The sequence below is a fragment of the Scyliorhinus canicula genome, chromosome 21 (assembly GCF_902713615.1).
Source record: "Scyliorhinus canicula chromosome 21, sScyCan1.1, whole genome shotgun sequence".
Taxonomy (NCBI): Eukaryota; Metazoa; Chordata; class Chondrichthyes; order Carcharhiniformes; family Scyliorhinidae; genus Scyliorhinus; species Scyliorhinus canicula.
This window is the reverse complement of record NC_052166.1, coordinates 65541902-65565224: the sequence shown is the minus strand read 5'-3', so window position 1 is coordinate 65565224 and position 23323 is coordinate 65541902. Positions and strand designations below refer to the sequence as shown.

Below are 23323 nucleotides of genomic sequence, written 5' to 3'. Positions count from 1 at the left end.
GGAAGTTAAGAGTCAACCGCATTGCTGGGGGTCACATGTAGGCCAGACTGGGTAAGGGCGGCAGATTTCTTTCCCTAAAGGGAATGAGTGAACCAGGTGGTTTTTTACGACAATTGTCAATGGTTTCATGGTCATCGTTAGATTTCTAATTCCAGAATTTTAATAGTGGCCTTAACTGGGGTTTCGCCATCTGCAGTGGTGGGATTTGAACCCGGGTCCCCGGAGCATTACTCTGGGTCTCTGGTTTGCTAGTCCAGTGACAATACCACTACGCCACCACATCCCCAGCGAACAGTCAGACACCATGTGACCCGGGGGTAGCCAGGTGTGAACACAAGCCACAGACAGTCTGGGTGAGCGATAGCTTCAACGGCCGGGTGCCTGGGCTTGCTGATGGCCGTGTCCAGGTAATATCGTGTTAGCCTCGATTTTGTGTGAGGTACTTGGGGTGGGACTTGAACACGCAACTTTTGACTGGAAGGCTAACGTGCTAAATACTGAGTCCCTGCCGGCCGGTCAGTTCCTCTGTTTTCCTCTTCTGGAGTCTACAAACGAAACAAAGACCAGCCCCTTAAAGTGGCACTGGGACAAACTGTACACAAATGCAGAAACAAGGCTTGTTTGAGGGCTGGTCCAATTGGGTGTCAAAGATAAATAAGATTCAGTTAGCATAATGTAGAGAAATCTCCTCGTGTTGGAGAAGGAAAGCTGGAACAACGATCTTAAAATGAGAACTCAGCCATTTCTGAGGGCAGATAAGAGTCGGCGGCATTGCTGATTCATGTGAACGGCTTATCCCAAGCCTTACCCTAACCCAGTTAAGGATGGCCGATTTCCTCCCCTGATGTTCGTAGTTAGCCAGATATGTTCCTACAGCAACCCGCTAGTCGGATGCTTATTGATGCATTTAATTCCAGATTTATTAAATTAATTGCATTTAAATTCTACCCACACGTCAGCTGCCCAAGTGGGATTTGACCTTGTGCCTCGGGAGCGTTTGTCTGGATCACGGGTCCAGCAGCATAGAACATATCCGCATTGCTGCGTCCCCTTTCACATGTCTGTATCTAAACCTCTCTTTCCTGTTCTAGTTGAAGGTGCCCCTCTCATGTCGGTTTTTATGAAGCTCCCAGCACACCACATCGCCCTGAGCTGTGATGATTTAACCCTGTCTGTTGCCATGACATCAGAGGAGTATGGGCTCGTCATCGCCTTCTTTGATATACGAACGTTTTTGAACAAGGTGAGCATTGATTTTCTCCTCATGATGTGAAGCTCAGATTCATTGCTGTGTTTTAAACACTTGCTCTCCGTTCGTGTGAAGTTCACCTCGGAATCTCCATTTACACATAGATGGGATGTTAACTGATCCAGTAATATCACTTGAATCATACAGTGCAGGAGGTGGTTTTTTGAAAGAGTCACGACCATTTCAACTGCACTTTCCAAACCTGCGACCTCGAAGGACAAGGGCAGCAGATACCCAGAACACCACTGATGGAACCATCAATTCAGCGAACACGTGTAGTTGGATCTGAACAGCGGCTTTAATACACTTACAATAGAGCCAGCCTATTCATCGTTGAATTTCAGGTGAACTGGCAGGCTGGCTCTAAGGCACTGATCTTTATACATCGGTCCCAGGGGGAGGAGTCCTGGGCGGAGCCAAAGGAGGAGCCCAGTACAAACTCTCGCATACTCCCAGAGCGACTCCCCCTGGTGGTCGGATAGTGCAACTGCACTTACAATGGGTAGATAACGAACATATATACATGGAGTGATATTGACAACTATATATAGTGTGAATCACATTCACCACAACCACCACCTGCAAGTTGCCCTCCAAGTCATTCACCATCCTGACATGGAAATATATTGGCCGATCCTTCACTGTCGCTGGGTCAAAATCCTGGAACCCTCCTCCCTAACAGTACAGTGGGTGTTTGTCAGGACTGAGGAAGGAGAATCACCCAGCTCTCTCTTCCCCATGAAACTGAGGGGCAGTTTAAAATTATAAATGTTGTTTAGGCAAGGAGATTAAGTGTAATGGAGCTAAAGTGAGTAGGTGGAGTTGAGATACAGATCAGGGCTTGAGGGGCTGAATGGCCTCTTCCCGTCCCTATAAGCCAAAGTTTGTTTGCTTTTAGACTGGAGAACATTTGGCATTTACAAAGTGTTCCTGTCTCTTCTAACTAAATCAAATATATCATTTTATTCTTTTTGTGTGTTTGATGACATTGTTATGAGATAGAAGGCAGCCTATTATTTGAATGGCCATAAATCAGGAGAGGGGAACGTGCAACAAGACCTGGGTGTCCTCGTACGCCAGTCACTGAAGATAGGTATGCAGATGCAGCAGGCGGTAAAGAAGGCAAATGGCCTTCATTGCGAGGGGATTCAAGTACAGGAGCAGGGATGTCTTGCTGCTATTATACAGGGCCTTGGTGAGGTCACACCTGGAATATTGTGGGCAGTTTTGGTCTCCTTATCTGAGGAAGGATGTTCTTCGCTGCACTAGCGAAGGTTTACCAGACTGATTCCTGGGATGGAGGGGAACTGACGTTATGAGGAGAGATTGAGTTGGTTAGGATTGTATTCACTGGAATTCAGAAGCATGAGAGGGAATCTCATAGAATCCTATAAAATTCTAACAGGACTGGACAGGGTGGATGGAGGAAGGATGTTCCCGATGGTGGGTGTGTCCAGAGCCAGGGTCACAGTCTGAGGTCACGGGGTAGACCATTTAGGGCAGAGATTAGGAGACATTTCTTCACCCAGAGTGGTCGGCCTGTGGAATTCATCACCATAGGAGGTTGAGGTCAAAACATTGCATGTTTTCAAGAAGCAGTTAGATATAGCACTTGACAGGGTGGCACGGGGCGCAGTGGTTAGCCTGGGTTCGATCCCGGCCCTGGGTCACTGTCTATGAGGAGTTTGCACATTCTCCCCGTGTCTGCGTGGGTCTCACCCCCACAACCCAAAGATGTGCAGGGTAGGCGGATTGGTCACGCTAAATTGCCCCTTAATTGGTAAAAAAAATGAATTGGATACTTTAAATTTAAAAAAAAAGGATAAAGCACTTGGGGCAAAGGGGATCAAAGGATATTGGGAGAAACTGGGATTGGGCAATTGAGTTGGATGATCAGTCACGATCACAACGAATGGCGGAGTGCCTCAGAGGGCCGAATCACCTGCTCCTATTTCCTATGTTCTATTCAACATCCTCACCGAGTGGGTGGAGAATGAAGGAGAGATTATTTAATGGAGTCTATTAATACAGAATTGATATTAATGAATGACTTATTTGAAATTCCAATTCTTGTGTTCCAATCCTTCCACGGTCTCACCATTTCCTAGCTCCACAATCTCCTTCAGTCCTCCAAATTTCCCTGCTCCCCCTGAACCTCCTATCCTTCCTGTTGAGCATTCCCGATTTTAATCACTGGCCATGTTACAGCTGCTCAATGTGGAATTATTTGCTGGTGGAGAATAATAAGGGGGGGGGGGGGGGTTCACTTCACTAATAAAGAGACACTTACTGACACCAAAGTGTGGCTGAGTTGGGAGATACATGCTTGTAATGTTTCCCTCTGCAAATAAATGTTAGGCTGAATAAAGATCAGCTCCAGTTCTAAACTCCGCCTAACTTTATTGAAGATAACACCATTGAGACCTCGTCTGTCTGCCCTGAGTCGCCTTGTGTTGTCCGGTGTTGCGTTTGGTCTGATTACAGGCCTGCGTTGGAATATGTTTTGGGCTGTGAATAAATGCAAGCTCTTGTTGCAGGAGAAGCAGCAGAAGCGACCGTTTCTGTATTACAAGCCGGAAACCAAATGCACGGTACTGGATTTGAAGTGGAACCCCGCAGTGAGCAGTATCCTGGCCCTCTGCCAGTCGGATGGCAGCTTGACCATATTAGAAGTGACTGACATCATTAAGCAGCATGCCTGCCTTCCACCTACAGCTGCGATTACTTCACGTACGTATCGCTCCTGCACAAGGACTTGGGCGTAGGCATGAATTGTACTGATCCCATTGTGTCATTTATAGGCCATGGCTTGTGTCATTATCTACTGGGGCTATGAGGGGTGTCTTCCTGTTTGTTTTCTGCAGAGTTGTGCTGCCTAAGTACCTCACCCACTTTGGGTTCACTGCTCGCAAATCTGCAATAAACCTTTGGCTAGTATTAAAATAAATATTTGGGCCGATTGTGCTAGAGAAAATGGGTGCTGGCACTCATGACTGTTGATCTTGGGCGATGCTTTGCAGGTTACTTGTGTGTGGGACCGTTTCTCCTTTGTTCCCGATATTGTCACGATGCCCTGGTTGAACAGGGTATCTGAGAAGTGAGAAACCAGAGTGACTTCTAGTCCCATTTACTTCTCCTTCCCCGTCCCTCCCCAACCACCTACCTACCTAATTTTTTTCCTGGATTAAAAGCTGTCTGCTGCCCACAGCTTCAAGCTCGTCTGGCAAACCTTCGCTTCCTCTGGAGCAAGAATATCCTCCCTCTGATAAGGAGGCCAAAACGACATGCAATATTCCAGGTGTGGCCTCACCAAGGCCCTGTATAATTGCAGCAACACATCCCTGCTCCTGTACTCGAATCCTCTTGCAATGAAGGCCAACATACCATTTGCCTTCTTTACCGCCTGCTGTACCTGCATGCTTACCTTCAGTGACAGGTGTACAAGGACACCCAGGTCTCGTTGCACATTCCCCTCTCCTAACTTATGGCCATTTATCAATAATCTGCTTTCCCACTTTCATGACAAAGTGGATACCAGATTTATCCACATTATATTTCATCCACCATTCATTTGCCCACACACTCAACTTGTCCACGTCACACTGAAGTATCTCTGCATCCTCCTCACAGCTCACCCTCCCACCCAGCTTTGCAAAGCCTGTTCATTTCTACTCTTTCGTGCCTGCCAACCGGTTTTCTATCCATCTCCATACCCTACCCCTAATCCCATGCGATTTAATTTCACACGCTAATCTCTTATGTGGGTCGTTGTTGAAAGCCTCTGAAAGTTTAAATAAGCCAGATCCACTGGCTCCCCTCGTCAATGCTGCCAGTTGCATCCTTGAAGAATGGTCAAGCGTGGTTTGGATACATTTAACTAAACTCTCGGCAATGGGGATGAGTCTTAACTGCTCTCGATGGCAATTGAGGGATGGGCAGTAAGTGCTGGCCTTGCCAGTCATGCTCACATTGCATTAACAAATTAAAGAAAAGCCAGTCTGTGACACGGCCTGTTGGAGCAGACACTCTCCTCTCCTCCCCTTCCCTCTCCTCTAGCAGACACTCTCCTCTCCTCCCCTTCCCTCTCCTCTAGCAGACACTCTCCTCTCCTCCCCTTCCCTCTCCTCTAGCAGACACTCTCCTCTCCTCCCCTTCCCTCTCCTCTAGCAGACACTCTCTTCTCCTCCCTTTCCCGCTCCTCTAGCAGACACTCTCTTCTCCTCCCCTTCCCTCTAGCAGACACTCTCCTCTCCTCCCCTTCCCTCTAGCAGACACTCTCCTCTCCTCCCCTTCCCTCTCCTCTAGCAGACACTCTCCTCTCCTCCCCTTCCCTCTAGCAGACACTCTCCTCTCCTCCCCTTCCCTCTCCTCTAGCAGACACTCTCCTCTCCTCTCCTCCCCTTCCCTCTAGCAGACACTCTCCTCTCCTCCCCTTCCCTCTCCTCTAGCAGACACTCTCCTCTCCTCTCCTCCCCTTCCTCTAGCAGACACTCTCCTCTCCTCTCCTCCCCTTCCCTCTAGCAGACACTCTCTTCTCCTCCCCTTCCCTCTCCTCTAGCAGACACTCTCCTCTCCTCTCCTCCCCTTCCCTCTAGCAGACACTCTCCTCTCCTCCCCTTCCCCTCTCCTCTAGCAGACACTCTCCTCTCCTCTCCTCCCCTTCCCTCTAGCAGACACTCTCCTCTCCTCCCCTTCCCTCTAGCAGACACTCTCCTCTCCTCCCCTTCCCTCTAGCAGACACTCTCCTCTCCTCCCCTTCCCTCTAGCAGACACTCTCCTCTCCTCCCCTTCCCTCTAGCAGACACTCTCCTCTCCTCCCCTTCCCTCTAGCAGACACTCTCCTCTCCTCCCCTTCCCTCTAGCAGACACTCTCCTCTCCTCCCCTTCCCTCTCCTCTAGCAGACACTCTCCTCTCCCCTCTCCTCCCCTTCCCTCTAGCAGACACTCTCCTCTCCTCCCCTTCCCTCTCCTCTAGCAGACACTCTCCTCTCCTCCCCTTCCCTCTAGCAGACACTCTCCTCTCCTCCCCTTCCCTCTAGCAGACACTCTCCTCTCCTCCCCTTCCCTCTAGCAGACACTCTCCTCTCCTCCCCTTCCCTCTCCTCTAGCAGACACTCTCCTCTCCTCCCCTTCCCTCTCCTCTAGCAGACACTCTCCTCTCCTCCCCTTCCCTCTCCTCTAGCAGACACTCTCCTCTCCTCCCCTTCCCTCTCCTCTAGCAGACACTCTCCTCTCCTCTCCTCCCCTTCCCTCTAACAGACACTCTCTTCTCCTCCCTTTCCCGCTCCTCTAGCAGACACTCTCTTCTCCTCCCTTTCCCTCTAGCAGACACTCTCTTCTCCTCCCCTTCCCTCACCTCCAGCAGACACTCTCCTCTCCTCTCCTCCCCTTCCCTCTAGCAGACACTCTCCTCTCCTCCCCTTCCCTCTAGCAGACACTCTCCTCCCCTTCCCTCTCCTCTAGCAGACACTCTCCTCTCCTCTCCTCCCCTTCCCTCTAGCAGACACTCTCTTCTCCCCTTCCCTCTCCTCTAGCAGACACTCTTCTCCTCCACTTCCCTCTAGCAGACACTCTCCTCTCCTCATCTTCCCTCTAGCAGACACTCTCTTCTCCTCCCGTTCCCTCTCCTCTAGCAGACACTCTCCTCTCCTCCCCTTCCCTCTCCTCTAGCAGACACTCTCCTCTCCTCCCCTTCCCTCTCCTCTAGCAGACACTCTCCTCTCCTCTCCTCCCCTTCCCTCTAACAGACACTCTCTTCTCCTCCCTTTCCCGCTCCTCTAGCAGACACTCTCTTCTCCTCCCTTTCCCTCTAGCAGACACTCTCTTCTCCTCCCCTTCCCTCACCTCCAGCAGACACTCTCCTCTCCTCTCCTCCCCTTCCCTCTAGCAGACACTCTCCTCTCCTCCCCTTCCCTCTAGCAGACACTCTCCTCCCCTTCCCTCTCCTCTAGCAGACACTCTCCTCTCCTCCCCTTCCCTCTAGCAGACACTCTCCTCTCCTCCCCTTCCCTCTCCTCTAGCAGACACTCTCCTCTCCTCTCCTCCCCTTCCCTCTAGCAGACACTCTCTTCTCCCCTTCCCTCTCCTCTAGCAGACACTCTTCTCCTCCACTTCCCTCTAGCAGACACTCTCCTCTCCTCCCCTTCCCTCTAGCAGACACTCTCTTCTCCTCCCGTTCCCTCTCCTCTAGCAGACACTCTCTTCTCCTCCCCTTCCCTCTAGCAGACACTCTCCTCTCCTCCCCTTCCCTCTAGCAGACACTCTCTTCTCCTCTCCTCCCCTTCCCTCTAGCAGACACTCTCCTCTCCTCTCCTCCCCTTCCCTCTAGCAGACACTCTCCTCTCCTTCCCTCTCCTCCTGCTCTCTTGGAGGTTTGCTATTGAGAAATGGGTGGCTGGGCTGAGGAAGTAAACTATCCCTGGAAGTTTAACATGTTCTCTCTCCGCCTCCACCCCCTTCAGTGTGCTGGAGTCCGAAAGGTAAGCAGCTGGCCGCAGGTCGACAGAATGGGACAGTGGTTCAGTATTCACCGGTAAGTTCCAGTGGCTTTTTAGCGTTTTTTCCAAATCCCACGATTTTTGTGCTGTTCTTTGCAATTTGAAACAAATGAAATGAAAATCGCTTATTGTCACCAGTAGGCTTCAAATGCAGTTACTGTGAAAAGCCCGTAGTCGCCACATTCCGGCGCCTGTTCGGGGAGGCTGGTACGGGAATTGAACCGTGCTGCTGGCCTGTCTTGGTCGGCTTTCAAAGCCAGCGATTTCTCCCAGCCCCAAACCCTCGGGTGTCTGTGCTCCTCCAATCCACTGTCACTGATATTAATCGCTCCATTTTAGCACAAGGCCTCCAGCTTCCTGGGCCCGAAGCTTCGGCGATCCCAACATTAACCTCTCCAACTCGCTCTTGTCTATTTTACGACAGTCCTCAACAACAATGGGACCTGCCCTGTTGCGTGTAGCTTGGTTGGGGGGGGGGGGGGGGAAGAATGTTTTATTCTGATAAATGCTGTGAAGCACCTTGGTACGTTTTACTCTGCTAAAGGCGCTATATAAATGCAAGTTGTTGGTAAGCCTGAGCGCTCCAATGGATGGGAGGGGCTCTGGATCAATTCAAAACTGGCGTTCCATTTTCCGGGTGTTACAGTGGCTCCAGTGAGCAACACACTGCTCTTCAGTGTTTATCTCCGTAAACATTTCAGCCAGGAGCTGAGCTGAAAGGATTTAGCTACTCGCCAGCCCTTTGACCTGTCCCATGGTATGAAATCCCTGCCATTCAGTAAGAACTGTCGGCTGCCCTCAGTGCTGTTGGTGCAGTTTGATGGTGCCCGATATAATGTCCCCAAGCTGGACCGTCCTGTCACTCGTGAACCAATCAGTTGTTTGTGCTCCCAAGAGCAGAATCCCTTCGGTTCCATCTGAGAATCAAGGAGTTCTCTCTTATCTTTGGAATTCTCTAACCCAAAGAGGAGGAGGTTGGGGGGGGGGGGGGGGAGAGAGCAGGAGGTTGCATGGGCGGGGCGAGTAGGAGGTCGCGGGGGGCGAGCGGGAGGTCGTGGGGGGACGTTGCGGGGGGGCGAGCGGGAGGTTGCGGGGGGGCGAGCGGGAGGTTGCGGGGGGGCGAGCGGGAGGTTGCGGGGGGCGAGCGGGAGGTTGCGAGGGGCGAGCGGGAGGTTGCAGGGGGGGCGAGCGGGAGGTTGCGGGGGGCGAGAGGGAGGTTGCGGGGGGGGCGAGCGGGAGGTTGCGGGGGGGCGAGCGGGAGGTTGCGGGTGGGGCGAGCGGGAGGTTGCGAGGGGGCGAGCGGGAGGTTGCGGGGGGGGGCGAGCGGGGGGTTGCGGGGGGGCGGAGCGGGAGGTTGCGGGGGGCGAGCGGGACGGTTGCGGGGGGGGCGAGCGGGAGGTTGCGGGGGGGGCGAGCGGGAGGTTGCTGGGGGGGGGGGCGAGCGGGAGGTTGCGGGGGGGGCGAGCGGTGAGGTTGCGGGGGGGCGAGCGGGAGGTTGCGGGGGGGCGAGCGGGAGGTTGCGAGCGGGAGTTGCGGGGGGGCGAGCGGGAGGTTGCGGGGGGGCGAGCGGGAGGTTGCGGGGGGCGAGCGGGAGGTTGCGGGGGGGCGAGCGGGAGGTTGCGGGGGGGCGGGGGGGCGAGCGGGAGGTGGCGGGGGGCGAGCGGGCGGTGGCGGGGGGCGAGCGGGAGGTGGCGGCGGGGGGGCGAGCGGGGTTGGCGGGGGGGCGAGCGGGAGGTGGCGGGGGGGCGAGCGGGAGGTGGCGGGGGGGCGAGCGGGAGGTGGCGGGGGGGCGAGCGGGAGGTGGCGGGGGGGGCGAGCGGGAGGTGGGGGGGGGCGAGGGGAGGTGGCGGGGGGCGAGCGGGAGGTGGCGGGGGGGTGCGGAGGCGGGAGGTGGCGGGGGGGCGAGCGGGAGGTGGCGGGGGTCGGGGAGCGGGAGGTGGCGGTCGGGGGTGTCGGCGAGCGGGAGGTGGCCGGGGGGCGGCAGAGCGGGGAGGGTGGCGGTGGGGGCGCGGCGGGAGGTGGCGGGGGGGCGAGCGGGAGGTGGCGGGGGGCGAGCGGGAGGTGGCGGGGGGGGCGAGCGGGAGGTGGCGGGGGAGGCCACGGGGGGGCGAGCGGGAGGCCGCGGGGGGGCGAGCGGGAGGCCGCGGGGGGGCGAGCGGGAGGCGGCGGGGGGGCGAGCGGGAGGCGGCGGGGGGGGTGAGCGGGAGGTGGCGGGGGAGGCCGCGGGGGGGCGAGCGGGAGGCCGCGGGGGGGCGAGCGGGAGGCCGCGGGGGGGCGAGCGGGAGGCCGCGGGGGGGCGAGCGGGAGGTCGCGGGGGGGCGAGCGGGAGGGCGAGCGGGGGTTTGCAGGGTGGCGAGCGGGGGGGGTCGGTGGGAGAGCAGGTCGTCGCAGGGGCGAGGTGGAGGTCACGGGGGCGAGCGGGGGGTCGGGGGCGAGGTGGAGGTCGCGGGGTGGAATAACAGGAGGACACGGGTGTGGGGGGTTCGGTCGATGGCTTGGGAACAGAGGCCAGTGGGAATTTTGTGAGCAGGTACAGTTGAAGTGGAAGATCGGCTATGATCTTGTTAAATTCAGAGGCTGTAACATGAGTTTCTTGTTTTAGCTTTTAAACGTGATCATGCTGCAAGTTCTTTTCTGTAGGTTCTACAAGAAAAGAAGGTCATCCCATTTCCACCTTTCTACACTTCGGAAAATCCGGTTAAAGGTAGGGATGTATGTGTGAGACTCCAGGCACTGGAAATTGTCACTTTAAAACTACTGTTTAGTTTACATTTCCTTCATCATTTGTTTCCAAAATACTGTCGCTGTTAATTCAGTGTCGGACTCTCAGCATTGTGACAGAATGCAGACTCTGGGGACCTCTGGTGGCAGACAGGGGTTGAACCATTTTTGCAGTTTCTTAGCTTCTACGACACCGTTTGGCACACTGGCCTCCTCCTGAACTTGCCCGCCCCCCCCGTACTGCAACGCACGGCGTCTCAAGCCAAACGCTGCCAAAACAGTATCCAGCTTAGTCCACCGTTACAATGCAAAGACCAATAAACAGTTTAACATTCAAATGAATGGCTACAAGTTAAAGCACCACCCAACTCCCAAACTACCTCAGAGTGACCTTAAACAGGATACTGACCTCCCGGGAATATCTATAAACAACTGCAGACAAGGTCAAGTCCACAAACAACTTTATTGCCAAACTAGCTGGCTCGAAATGGGGTGCTGCTCCTACCATCCTCGGAATCGTATTCTCAGGCCAACAAGACCACTTAAAAAAAAAGAGTCGCTGGGCTTTGTGCAATGTACAACCTGGTGGGATCGATTGAAACTGGTGGCTATGGTGTTGTTTGCATCACAACTCGGGTAAGCGATTGGAGCTGTGTGCAGGCACACTGGAATACAGCTAGGATTGGGAACCTTCTTATACCTTCTGCACGTTTTCCCCTCCTTCCTAACTTGGGCCAGTTGTAGTGATCTTAACGTGAGGACAGGTTAATGACCAGGCTGGGCCTGGCAGTTTCAGGCAGCAACTCACTCGGCAGGACGTCCTCACGATATCCTTGATCCGAGTCTGATTTCCAGAATGCCAGCGAAGAATGTCTGTCTGTCTTATCCAGCTGGCCTCTACAATGGGCACGGTGCCAGGATCGTGCCAAATGGCAATCCACCCCTTAGTGAGGGTGGGATTGAGGATTATTCCCTCTGGAGGGGGAGTGGGGGGGGGGGGGGGGGGCGAGGAATGAGAGGGCTGGGAAATTGGGCCTCACCTTCTATCGTTTAAATTTGAAACCAGCACCCCACTAACTGTGTCTATAACCAATCACAGAATTGCACAGAGCAGACGAGACCCTTCGGCCCATCGAGTCTGCACTGACACCTGACCTGCCTACCTAACCAACCCCATTTGCCAGCACTTGGCCCCGTAGCCTTGAATGTTAAGACGTGTCAAGTGCTCATCCAGGTAGGCTTACATTAACACTGCAATGAAGTTACTGTGAAAATCCCCTAGTCGCCACATTCTGGCGCCTGTTCGGGTACACGGAGGGATAATTCTTAGCGGGTACGGGAATTGAACCCGCGCTGCTGGCCTTGTTCCGACATCACAAACCAGCTGTCTAGCCCACTGAGCTAAACCAGCCCCATAAGATGCTGCATTGAGCTCCGTAAACAATGAAATGGGGCATCACTGAACTGGAGAGTGACTGAGTTACTGGGTGTGGAAGAACATGCTCTGTCAGGTTGAATCCTTATAATGGGCAGTTTAAAGACATGTAGTGATTAGATTAAAGCCTGCAGGGATTTAAATTGGGGCATTATCCAAAGTTTAATACGTTGGGCCCATCCACTGGAGCTCAGAAGGATGAGAGGTTTCCACATTGAAATGTAGAAGGTTTTGAGGCTTTTAACAGTGTGGATACAGAGAAGGTGTTTCCAATTCTGGCAGAGACTGGAACCAGGGGACGCAGTTTAAGGATAAGAGATTCGGACCTTCTGTTTTCTCTCTGACGAGCTAGCATTGTTCTGTGGAATTTTCTCCCCCAGAGAGTAGTGGAGTCCGGGCGAATGAATGTATTTAAGGCTCAGTTCGGCAGATGGACGAGACTTGCTGTGTTTTTGTAGGCTGACAGCAAGGTGGAGTCGAGGACTCGATCGGTATTGAATGGCGGAGCAGGCCCGAGGGGCCGAATGGCCTCCTGGGTTCCGATTACCACAGTTTTCAGTTTTCAATCTTTTTGTTGTGGCTTTGATTTCCCAACAGCAGAAACAAAAGAACAAACCTGCCTTTCAGGAGGACTTTGTCACCGCTTTCATGAAGCCCGTTCCGGCCATTGTCGGAATGGTGCAAATTGGGGAAAAGTTCACAGGTCAAGGCTGAATTGGTTTGGGGGGGGGAGCGTTCTGACACCAGTGCTCGCCAAGTTTTTTTTCCAATTAAGGGGCAATTTAGCATGGCCAATCCACCTACCCTACACATCTTTGTAGATTGTGGGGGTGAAACCCACGCAGACATGGGGAGAATGTGCAAACTCCCCACGGACAGTGACCCGGGGCAGGGATCGAACCCGGGTCCTCAGCACCGTGCAGTTAGTCACCTTGTGTGCGCACACGTCTGTACCAGGGCAGCTTGCATTTTGTGCCGCCAGAGGTATTGCCCCTCTCCCGTAGCTGAAGTCTTGAGTTCGGATCTGGGCATTCCAAATAGTGCATTCTTTTTTTATTCCAATTAAGGGGCAATTTAGCGTGGCCAATCCACCCTCCCTGCACATCTTTGGGTTGTGGGGGCTAAACCCACACAGATACGGGGAGAATGTGCAAACTCCACACGGACAGTGACCCAGAGCCGGGATTGAACCCGGGTCTTCAGCGCTGTAGGCAGCAGTGCTAACCACTAGGCCACCGTGCTGCCCTCAAATAGCACTTTCACTGAAAAACAAAACAGTTGCTTTTAATTAAACCGGCTTGCATAACGGGACATTGACATTCCTGCATCTGGACTGTTTTGACGTTCCAAGTGTTGGATTTTGTTTACAGCTGGTACTGTGTTTGATTGATGCTAAGATTGTGTCTTTTCCTTTGACAGTGTTGGATATCTGCTGGATCAGTACGTACGTTTTCGCTGTGGTTTATGTGGCTGCAGACGGATCACTGGAGAGTCCACCCGAGCTCGTGATCCTTTCCCTGGCGGTAAGCCCTCTGCCTTTGGACGTGCTTTGAATTTTCACAACACGTCACGTGTCTCATCCTCTGACATTTAAAAAATATATATAATTTTTTATTTTCCTTTTTCACATTTTCTCCCAAATTTACACGCAGCAATAATCAGTAACGAATGTAATGTCAATCCCCATATCAATAACAACAATCCCATCCTCACACCAAACCCCAGACATTGGCCCACATGTTAACATAAACAAATGACAAAGAGGAATCAGGAATCGCCCAGAGTCACCATTAACACATACAAAGCCCCTCAAAGAGCCGGCTCATCCTCGCCCTTGTAACGTGTGCTCTATACACCACCTTCAGCTGTATCAGCCCCAACCTCGCACACGAGGTGGAGGCGTTCACCCTCCGGAGCACCTCACACCAGAACCCCTCCTCCATACCCTCTCCCAACTCTTCCCCCCACTTTGCCTTGATCCCTTCTAGCGGCGCCTTCTCCTCCAAAATAGCCCCGTAAACCACTGATACTACCCCCTTCTCCAGTCCCCCTGTCGTCAGCACCTCATCCAGCAATGTGGAAGTCGGCTCTGCTGGGAAGCTCTGTTTCTTTTTTCTGGCAAAGTCTCGAACCTACATGTATAATCCTCTGACATGACGCCCTCACACGTTTTACAATGTTAATTGCACTGCGCGAATGTATGTTATTTGCCCATCTAGCAGCGTCAGAGGCTGTGGGTTCAGGCCCCATTCCAGAGAATTTAACGCAAATACAGGCTGACCCACACTTAATAATAATAATAATAATAATAATAACTTATTGTCACAAGTCGGCTTCAATGAAGTTACTGTGAAAAGCCCCTAGTCGCCACATTCCGACACCTTTTTGGGGAGGCTGGCACGGGAATTGAACCCGCGCTGCTGGCATTGTTCTGCATTACAAGCCAGCTGTTTAGCACACTGTGCTAAACCAGCCCCACTTTGCATTTATCATTTAGAATTTTCAGTTAAACAGTTCTTAAAGGGAAAAACTTGAACTTAGCGAGCCAATACAGTTCAAATGCTGCTTATCAATAAAGTTAACAAAATAGGTTACTTACTTATCTGTGTAGAGACCTTTGGAGAGACTTCCTTTCAAGTGCAGATACAGTACATTTCCCAACCTAACAGCATTTGGCAAAACTGCTGTTCAACTTAAAATCCTTCTGCCTTGTCAGACTCAAACCTTATGGCGAACTGCAAAACTACAGACAGACCTGGAACCTCCCATTAATTACACCACCTGTATCCCACTAAGTTCCACAACCTGCTTAGTTTGGACTAAATACAATCCCTCAACATTATTAACTCTCCAGGGAATCTCTTAAATCATAACAATATTCCAAATAAAGAGTTGGAATAGATGATGACCCCTCTTTTACGACTTCTTAATGACAGCTTCAGTAGACACAGTCTGTATGTATTTCAAACCAGGGTTTCCAACAATGTTACTGCTACAAATAGGAAATATAATATATAACAATTTCTATATTCATTTCACACCCCTTAATCTATGTTAGTTTAAAAAAAGATATAGTCCTTTATACCAAAGCACTGATTGATCCTAAACTAAATAAACTGTGGATGGCAATTGGCTGTAAGTTGTTTAAAGCAGCTTGGAATATTTTTCTTTATTATTTTCTGGGAAGTGTTGGCTTGGTCAGCGTTTGTTGCCCATCCGTAATTGCACTTGAGAAGCTGGCGGTGAGCTCCTGCCTTGAACGGCTGCAATCCCACATTGCTGGTAGGAAGTGAGTTCCAGGATTTTGACCCAATGACAGTGCTGGAACAGTGATATAGTTTCTGGTCAGGGCGGTGAGTGGCTTGGGAGGCGAACCTGCGGGAGCTGATTTTCCGATGCATCTACTGCCCTTGTCTTGTTAGGTAGTAGTGGCCGTGGGGTTGGAAGGTGCTACCTGAGGAGCCTAGGTGAGTGTCTGCAGTACACCTTGTAGACCAGGCACTGCCATACTCGGGGGCGCGACCCGCGGGTAGGTCACGGGCGGGTGTCGCGGAGTCGTCCGTCGCGGCGCTCCTGATCGCGCGTAACAGCCGCAGCAGCCGGCTTTTAATAATGCCACGAGCGGCCTTCAAAATGGCCAGGAACAGATTTTTAAAAACTCGGCCGCACTGCGCATGCGTACCCGATCATCGGTGCACATGCGCAAAACTAGCGTCCGACCTGCTCCTGTAGAGAAAGATCATGAAAGGTGCTATATGAACGCAGGCCTGTTTTTTCTTTAACCACCTGGTTCATTGTGGAAACCCTGGAAGAATGTTCGCAGGGAAATGAGAAACGGGCCAGGTTTTCCGAGGCGGTGAGGGTTAAGGCTGCAATTAGTCTATTCCCCGTGGAGGTGGCTGTGTAACAAGGAGTGTGCATGTTAATCTATCGGTGACTTTTCTTTGAAGAATTGACTGTGTGTCACCATTGTCAACCTGAAATGTCTCGTGCAATTGAATGTTAATATCTTGCAGCGTCATGAATACAGTTCAGTGTGAAAATATTGCCATAGGAGAACAAATGACATTTTTCTTCCAGAAAAAGGATGAGAAGCGAGAGGACCAGTTCTTCAATTTTAACGACCTGTGCTTTGGAGTATCTACGGAGAGACAGCACCATTACTACCTGCACTACATAGAGAACTGGTGCGTTAAGAATACAGCTTTCATTCACAGCGTGCTCACTAAACGGCAAAACCGGGTGTAAATCGCACCTTGTTGTTGAGATTATTTGTCCATAAACCTGGGATACATGCAGTTCACTTGTCCCTAAATAGTTTCCTTTTTCACTGGGAGCATAACAACGGAGCTTGACTCTCACCCCTTGACATCCACATGTACAGGCACTGAAATGAAATGAAATTCGCTTATTGTCACGAGTAGGCTTCAATGAAGTTACTGTGAAAAGCCCCTAGTCGCCACATTCCGGCGCCTGTTCGGGGAGGCTGGTACGGGAATCGAACCCGCGCTGCTGGCCTGCCTGGGTCTGCTTTTAAAGCCAGCGATTTAGCTCAGTGTGCTAAACAGCCTCTTGATTATCATCTGGGAACTGTGAACACGACAGTGATAGACTACAAGAGAACACCGACTGGTTGAATGGGTGGCAGTGCGCACTGATACACTTGGGTAGGAAGAATGGCGAAAGACCACATTAAATAAATGGTACGGTTCTGAGATAGTGCAGGAACAGGGGGACCTGGGGGTGTGGGTGCACAAATTGTTGAAGGTGGAAGGGCAGGTTGAGAAGGCAGCTAAAAAGACAAACTCAATCCTGGGCTTTATAAATAGAATATGATAATGTTATTATTGTCACAAGTAGGTTTACATTAACACTGTGAAAATCCCCTAGTCGCCACATTCCGGCGCCTGTTCGGGTACACAGAGGGAGAATTCAAAATGTCCAATTAACCTAACAAACGTATCTTTCGGGAATTTTGTGAGGAAACCTTGGCACCTGGAGGAAACCCACGCAGACACGGGGAGAATGTGCAGACTCCGCGCAGACAGTGACCCAAGCGGGAATTGGACCCTGGCGCTGTGAAGCAAAAGTTCTAACCACCGTGCTACTGTGCCGCCCTATGAAAACAAGGACGATGTGATGAAACTCTACAAACTAATGGTTCGATGGGTGGCGCAGTGGTTAGCACTGCTGCCTCACAGCACCGAGGGCCCGGGTTAGATCACAACCCCGGGGCCCACTCTCCGTGCGGAGTTTGCACATTCTCCCCATGTCTGCGTGGGTCTCCCCCCACAACCCAAAGATGTGCAGGTTAGGTGGCGACCCCCCCACCCACGACCCCCGTGGGTCCTACTCACCCCCCCCCGTGACCTCCTGCTCTCCTCCCCGCGACCTCAGAAAGGAGTGAAAGGCATTGACATGGGTGCAATGGTTACGGGGATGTGGGTCTTCACTTACATTGATTGGAGAAGTTGGGCCTGTCCTCGGTGGCGAGACGGTTGAGAGGAGATTTAATAGAAGTTTTCAAAATCATAAAGTGCCTGGGAAGAGCAGATGGAGAGAAATTGTTCCCATTAGTGCAACCAGAGGTCACCAATTTAAAATGATTGGCAAAAGAACCAAAGACAATATGAGGAAAATCTTTTCACGAAGTTAGTGGTCAGGGTCAGGAAAGAACTGGCTGAGAGTGTGGCGGAAGGCGATTCAATTGGAGGTTTCAAAAGGGAATTGAATAATTACCTGGGCAGACACATAGACTCGATGTTAACTCTGTTTCTCTCGCCACAGGAGCTGGTTTAGCACAGTAGGGTAAATAGCTGGCTTGTAAAGCAGACCCGGGCCAGCAGCGCGGGTTCAATTCCCGTACCAGCCTCCCTGCACAGGCGCCGGAATGTGGCGACTAGGTGCTTTTCACAGTAACTTCATTTGAAGCCTACTTGTGGCAATAAACGATTTTCATTCACAAATGCTGCCAGACAGCTGTGTTTCAGCGGGTAACGCACTCATTTTACAGCCAGAAGGTTGTGATGTTTGGGCTCCCCCCTCTGGGCTAAGTGTGGAATTGAACCTGCCACTTCAGGCGCAGTACGAAGGAAGCTCTGTACAGTTGGAGGTGCTTTCTTCCAAAAAGATCGCTGCCCTCTCTACGCAATGTAAAATATCCCAAAGCATTGCATTGAGGAGGAACTGGGGGGCTCTCCCTGGCTCAACCCTCAATCAACATCACTAAAACAGTCCATCTGGTATTATATCATTGTGAGAGTTTGGGGTGTGTAAATTGGCTGCTACAGTTCATACATTTCAACAGGGAAATAGTTCATTGGCGGCAAAGCACCCGTGAAGCATTTTGAGATCACAAAAGGTGAACAGAGGATTTTTTTAAACAATGGACCAGGCGGCATGTACCGGATGGGACCCAATCGTATGTCCAATAGAATATTGATCAACTCTTGTGTGAAATCCGTTTCCCAGTTTGATTAATCTGTACTTCATTTGCCCTGTGAATAATCCAGTCTGCCTCATCAAAAACAAATTCACAGCGAATGTACCGAAGGTGTCGTGTTAATCTCACCTGCAATTACATTGCGAGCGAGTTACTGAGCTGTGTTTAACAAATTCAACAACATTAGCATATGCTCACTGCTTGTGTGTGTGTTGTGTACTATTAATGAACGTGGTCTAAACTCGCAGTTGTTAATTAAAGCAATAGTTCATGCTGAGGGTACAAGACCATTCACAGAGTAAAAGACAATGAAGTTTTGAGGCTGACTGTCTAGAATTTGGTTTTGCGATGCTGACTATCTGCTGTATCCAATTTGTGCTATTGTCATTTACAGGGATATGCTATTGGCCTCTTCAGCAGCATCCATTGAAGTCAGCGTTGTTGCTCGTCAACCAGACAAGGTAACACCACTGATCGCCAAAGGCATTTAAAACAAAAAATTTAAAGTGCCCAATTGTTCCCCCCCCTCCCCCCCCCCATTTAAGGGGCAATTTAGCGTGGCCAATCCACCTACCCTGCACATCTTTGGGTTGTGGGGCTGATGGAGAACGGGCAGGAAAGTGGAGTTGAGGCGGGGAGGTGACCAGTCATGATCGTATTGACTGGCGAGAGGCTGAATTGCCAGCTCCTAGTTCTTAAGTTCTGCTGTGGTTTGGCCAAGATACTGATCCACACATGATTCAGGTGGAGCCTGTCCCAACGGAACAACTCCCTCTTTTCCTAGTCCCATGAATTCAAACCCATTTCTCCCACACCAACCTTTGAGCCACATATTTACCTCTTTAATCTTCTTGACCCTGTGCCAATTAGCTCATGGCTCGGGTAGCAATCCAGAGATTATTACCTTTTTTGGTTCTGCTTTTTAATTTGGCCCCTTGCTACCCTCATCCGCTCTGCAGAATTTCTAACCTTGCCCTCCCTGTATCATTGCTACCCACATGGACCACAGAAATTTGATCTTTACCCTTCCACCCCACGTTCCTTTGCAGGCCAGATGAGATCTCCCAAACCCTAGCACTAGGTCAGCAACACAACCTTTGTGATTCTCGATCCTGGTCTCACAGAACAGTGCCTATGACTCTAATTATACGATTCCCATTTTACTTTCTTTTTGTTAAGTATTTTTTATTAAAATGTTAACATTTTTACATTTAACACGCATAACATTACCAAACAAAATAAACCCAACACTAACCCCTGAACCCTCCCCACCTCGTCCTCCCCCCACACCCCTAGCAGTTGACAGCAACCAGCTCCCCAAAATGTAATATAAACAAACCCCATCTAAGTGCAAGAACTCAATCAAATCCCCCAGCCACACCGAGGTACAGGGTGGAGAAGCTGACCTCCACCCCCTCAGAACCCGCCTGCGAGTGATCAACAACAGGAAGGCTAAAACATCTGCCTCCCCTCCCGTTTGCAAGTCTGAATATGGCCCATAGGGGACTGAGCTCGAAATCGACGTGCAAGAACGCCAACATGGTGCTGAAGAACTACCTCTAAAATTCCCCCAACTTCGGGCAGGACCAGAACATCAGTACATGATTGGCTGGGCCCCTCTCGCACCACTCTCAAATATCCTCCACCCCCTCAAACAGCTGGCTCATCCTTAACCTCGTCAGGTGCACTCAGGTGTTCTGCCTTTAGCTGCATCAGATCCAGCAATACACATGAGGTTGAGGCAATCACCCTCCGCAGCACCTCACACCACATCCCCTTCTACACGCCATCCCCAGGTCTCATTTAGCCATCACCCCCTCTAGGGATGCCTCACCTCCTCCAGAATTCTCCCATAGATTGCCGAGATGACCCCCCCCCAGCAATGAGGAGGTGGTGTCACCAGAAAGGCTGGAAAAACCTTTTTTGCTAAATCCCACAGATACCTACATATACCTGAAACCCTTCCTACGTGGGACCCTAAACTGTTCCCTCCAACTTCTCCAAACTTGCAAACCTCCCTTCCAAAAACAAGTCCTTTATCTCTATCAACCGTTGCTTCCCCCCTATCCCCGAAACCTCTCATCTATCCTCTCTGGCTCAAACCCATGGTTCCATCAGATCGGCATCAACTTCGACCCTATCCCTAATCTGAAGTGCTGCCGAAATTGCCTGCATATTTTTAGCGTGGCCACCACCACAGGACTCCCCGAGCACTTCCCTTGGGCAAATGGGAACGGCGCCAACGTCCGCAACCCCCGACCCGCTGCAAGAGCCTGCCTCCATCCTCACCCACAAAGCCTTTGTCTCCCTGCTCCACACCCGCGCCTTCTCCACGTTCGCCGCCCAATAATAGTATAACTGGTTCGGAAGGGTCAAATCCCTCCCGATTCGCCCGCTCTGAAGGGCCGTTCTCCTAATCCTTGCCACCTTACCTGCCCCCACAAACGACAAAACCAACCTATTCACTCATAAAGAACTATTTCGGTAAAAAGACTGGTAAGCAAGCACTGAAATAAAAATAAACACCTCTGCATCTTAACCGCCTGCACCCGACCTGCCAACGATAGGGGAAGTCTTCTGACGTCGATAGATCTGCCCACCAGGCGTATAAAGTTCAACTTAACGGAGCCGGGTCCAATTACTATCCCCAATTACGAATATATTTCTCTTCTCTTCCCCCCCACTTTATTGGCTGCATGTACCTCGGTACTGTGGGTGGTTTGCTCATCCTCCCCACAGTCCCTGCTCTTTCCCACACAGGCAACAAGAATCTCAAACCTGTTGGACCAGAGCCAAGACTCCTGCAGCCTTAACTCTTGAATCCCTCTCCCTGCCTCACTCATAGTCGCGCCCTCTTGTCCCTGACCACTGGTTGATTTCAAGGCTGAGGAGTGTGACTGCCTCCTGAAACACAACATCTAGGTAACTCTCCCCCTCACTGATGTGTCGCAGCGTCTGAAGCTCAGACTCCAGCTCATTAACTCACCCGAAGTTCCTCGAGCAACCAACTTTTAAAAAAAGATTTAGAGTACCCAATTACCTTTTTCAATTAAGGGGCGATTTAGCGTGGCCAATCCACCTATCCACCTATTGGGTTGTGGGGACGAAACCCACGCAGACACGGGGAGAATGTGCAAACTCCATACGGACAGTGACCCAGAGCCGGGATTCGAACCCGGGTCCTCAGCGCCGTAGGCAGCAATGCTAACCACTGTGCCACCGTGCTGCCCCATAGCAACCAACTTGCTACATATGCGTGCACTGGGACTCACAATGGGGTCCACCAGCTCCCACAACATGCAGGTAAAGCACATCGCCTGGCCCTGCCTCTCCATTTTATGTAATTATTTTAAAAAACGTTTCCAGCCGGTGTTCAGTTTTATTAATCTGTAAAATATTTCTCCTTTTTAACCTTTGATGTGAAAGTAATTTGGATTTGAGTAATACAAATTAGCAGTTACCTGCCAGCCACTTAACGTAGCATTTTCATGTGCCACCCGTCCTGGATTGTTTTGCAAACTCCGCTCGGTGCCGGAGTAGAGATGCTCCTCGCAGGTCCGGTTCCTGCTCTTTTTAAATCCTACTGTGTGGACAGCCTTCCCTTTTACAGGAAGGATGGAGAGGCACTGGAGAAGGTGCAAGGATGATAGCAGAGCCGGTGGGTCACAATTTATCGGGCTTGGGGCTCTGTTTTTGTTTTAGAAACGAAAAGGCGAGGGCAGCACCATGGTGCAGCGGTTAGCACAGCTGCCTCACGGCGCCGAGGTCCCAGGTTCGACCCGGCTCTGGGTCACTGTGTGGAGTTTGCACATTCTCCCCGTGTTTGCATGGGTTTCACTCCCACAACCCAGAAGATGTGCAGGGCTGGTGAATTGGCCATGCTAAATTGCCCCTTCATTGGAAAAAATTAATTGGGTGCTCTAAATTTGTACACAAAAAAATAAACGAAAAGGCTGATGGCGTGCAAGAGATCTTTAACTTTATGAAAAGACTTGACTGGTTGGGGGAAAAGCAATGCAAGGTGCCATTAATGTGCGATAGTCACTAATAAATCCTACAAAAATAATTTTAATCGGGACTTCCGGTTGCGGTGATGTGGAGCTAAGCCGCACGTTCGGTAGCTCCCGCTATTTTTAGTCTTTTGGGCGGTTTTAAGGGCCCACAGCGGTGCTGGTTAGACTTTTCCCCGGGTGGGAACACATCCACTGCGCTTATCTGCCGGTGGATGGACTGGACTAGGAGTGGTGCGGTCAAAAAATCGGCTTTGGAGCAGAGAAAGGTGTGAGGCAGGAAAAACAAGATGGCGGCGGGCGGGGAACCGGCAGCAGTGGGCGCAGGAGCAGCAGGAGCTGCTCCATTGCTGCTTCAGAGAGCTGAAGGCTGAGATCCTGGAACCGTTTAAGGCCTCGCTGGACAAGCTCCTGGCGACTCAGACGGCTCAGGGTGCAGAGATCCGAGAGCTACGGCAAAAGGCCTCGGAGAGCGAGGACGAACTCCTGGGCCTGGCAGTGAAGGTGGAGTCGCACGAGGCGCTTCACAAGAAATGGTTGGCAGGGATGGAGGAGATGGAGAACCGCTCCCGTCGGAAGAACCTGTGGATTCTGGGCCTCCCGGAGGGGCTGGAAGGTTTGGATTTGGGGGCCTACGTGGTTGTGATGCTGAACTCGTTAATGGACGCGGGGTCGTTCCAAGGACCCTGGGAGCTGGAGGGGGCCCATCGAATGCTGTTGAGGAAGCCCAGGCCGAACGAGCCGCCTAGGGCGGTGCTGGTCCGCTTTCACTGCTTCGTTGACCGTGAGTGCGTGCTGAGATGGGTGAAGAAGGAAAGGAGCAGCAAGTGGGAGAATGCAGAGATCAGGATCTATCAGGACTGGAGCGCGGAGGTGGCGAAGAGAAGGGCTGGTTTCAATTGGCGAAGGGAGTGCTTCACAGGAAGGGGGTGAAGTTTGGCCTGCTACAGCCGGCTCGCCTCTGGGTCA

The 23323-nt window shown here is 51.6% G+C and overlaps 1 protein-coding gene across 4 annotated transcripts in view; it reads left to right on the top strand.

The window, feature by feature from the left end:
* The window catches only part of nup214 (nucleoporin 214), a 138613-nt gene that overhangs the window by 5681 nt on the left and 109609 nt on the right, over positions 1 to 23323 (top strand). For all 4 annotated transcript variants that reach the window (XM_038781704.1, XM_038781703.1, XM_038781701.1 and 1 more), the window contains exons 3-9: positions 1092 to 1243; positions 3787 to 3979; positions 7711 to 7781; positions 10387 to 10450; positions 13322 to 13425; positions 15983 to 16089; positions 18739 to 18805. In XM_038781704.1, coding sequence (XP_038637632.1) covers positions 1092 to 1243; positions 3787 to 3979; positions 7711 to 7781; positions 10387 to 10450; positions 13322 to 13425; positions 15983 to 16089; positions 18739 to 18805 — 758 coding nt within the window. The remainder of the gene's footprint in view (positions 1 to 1091; positions 1244 to 3786; positions 3980 to 7710; positions 7782 to 10386; positions 10451 to 13321; positions 13426 to 15982; positions 16090 to 18738; positions 18806 to 23323) is intronic.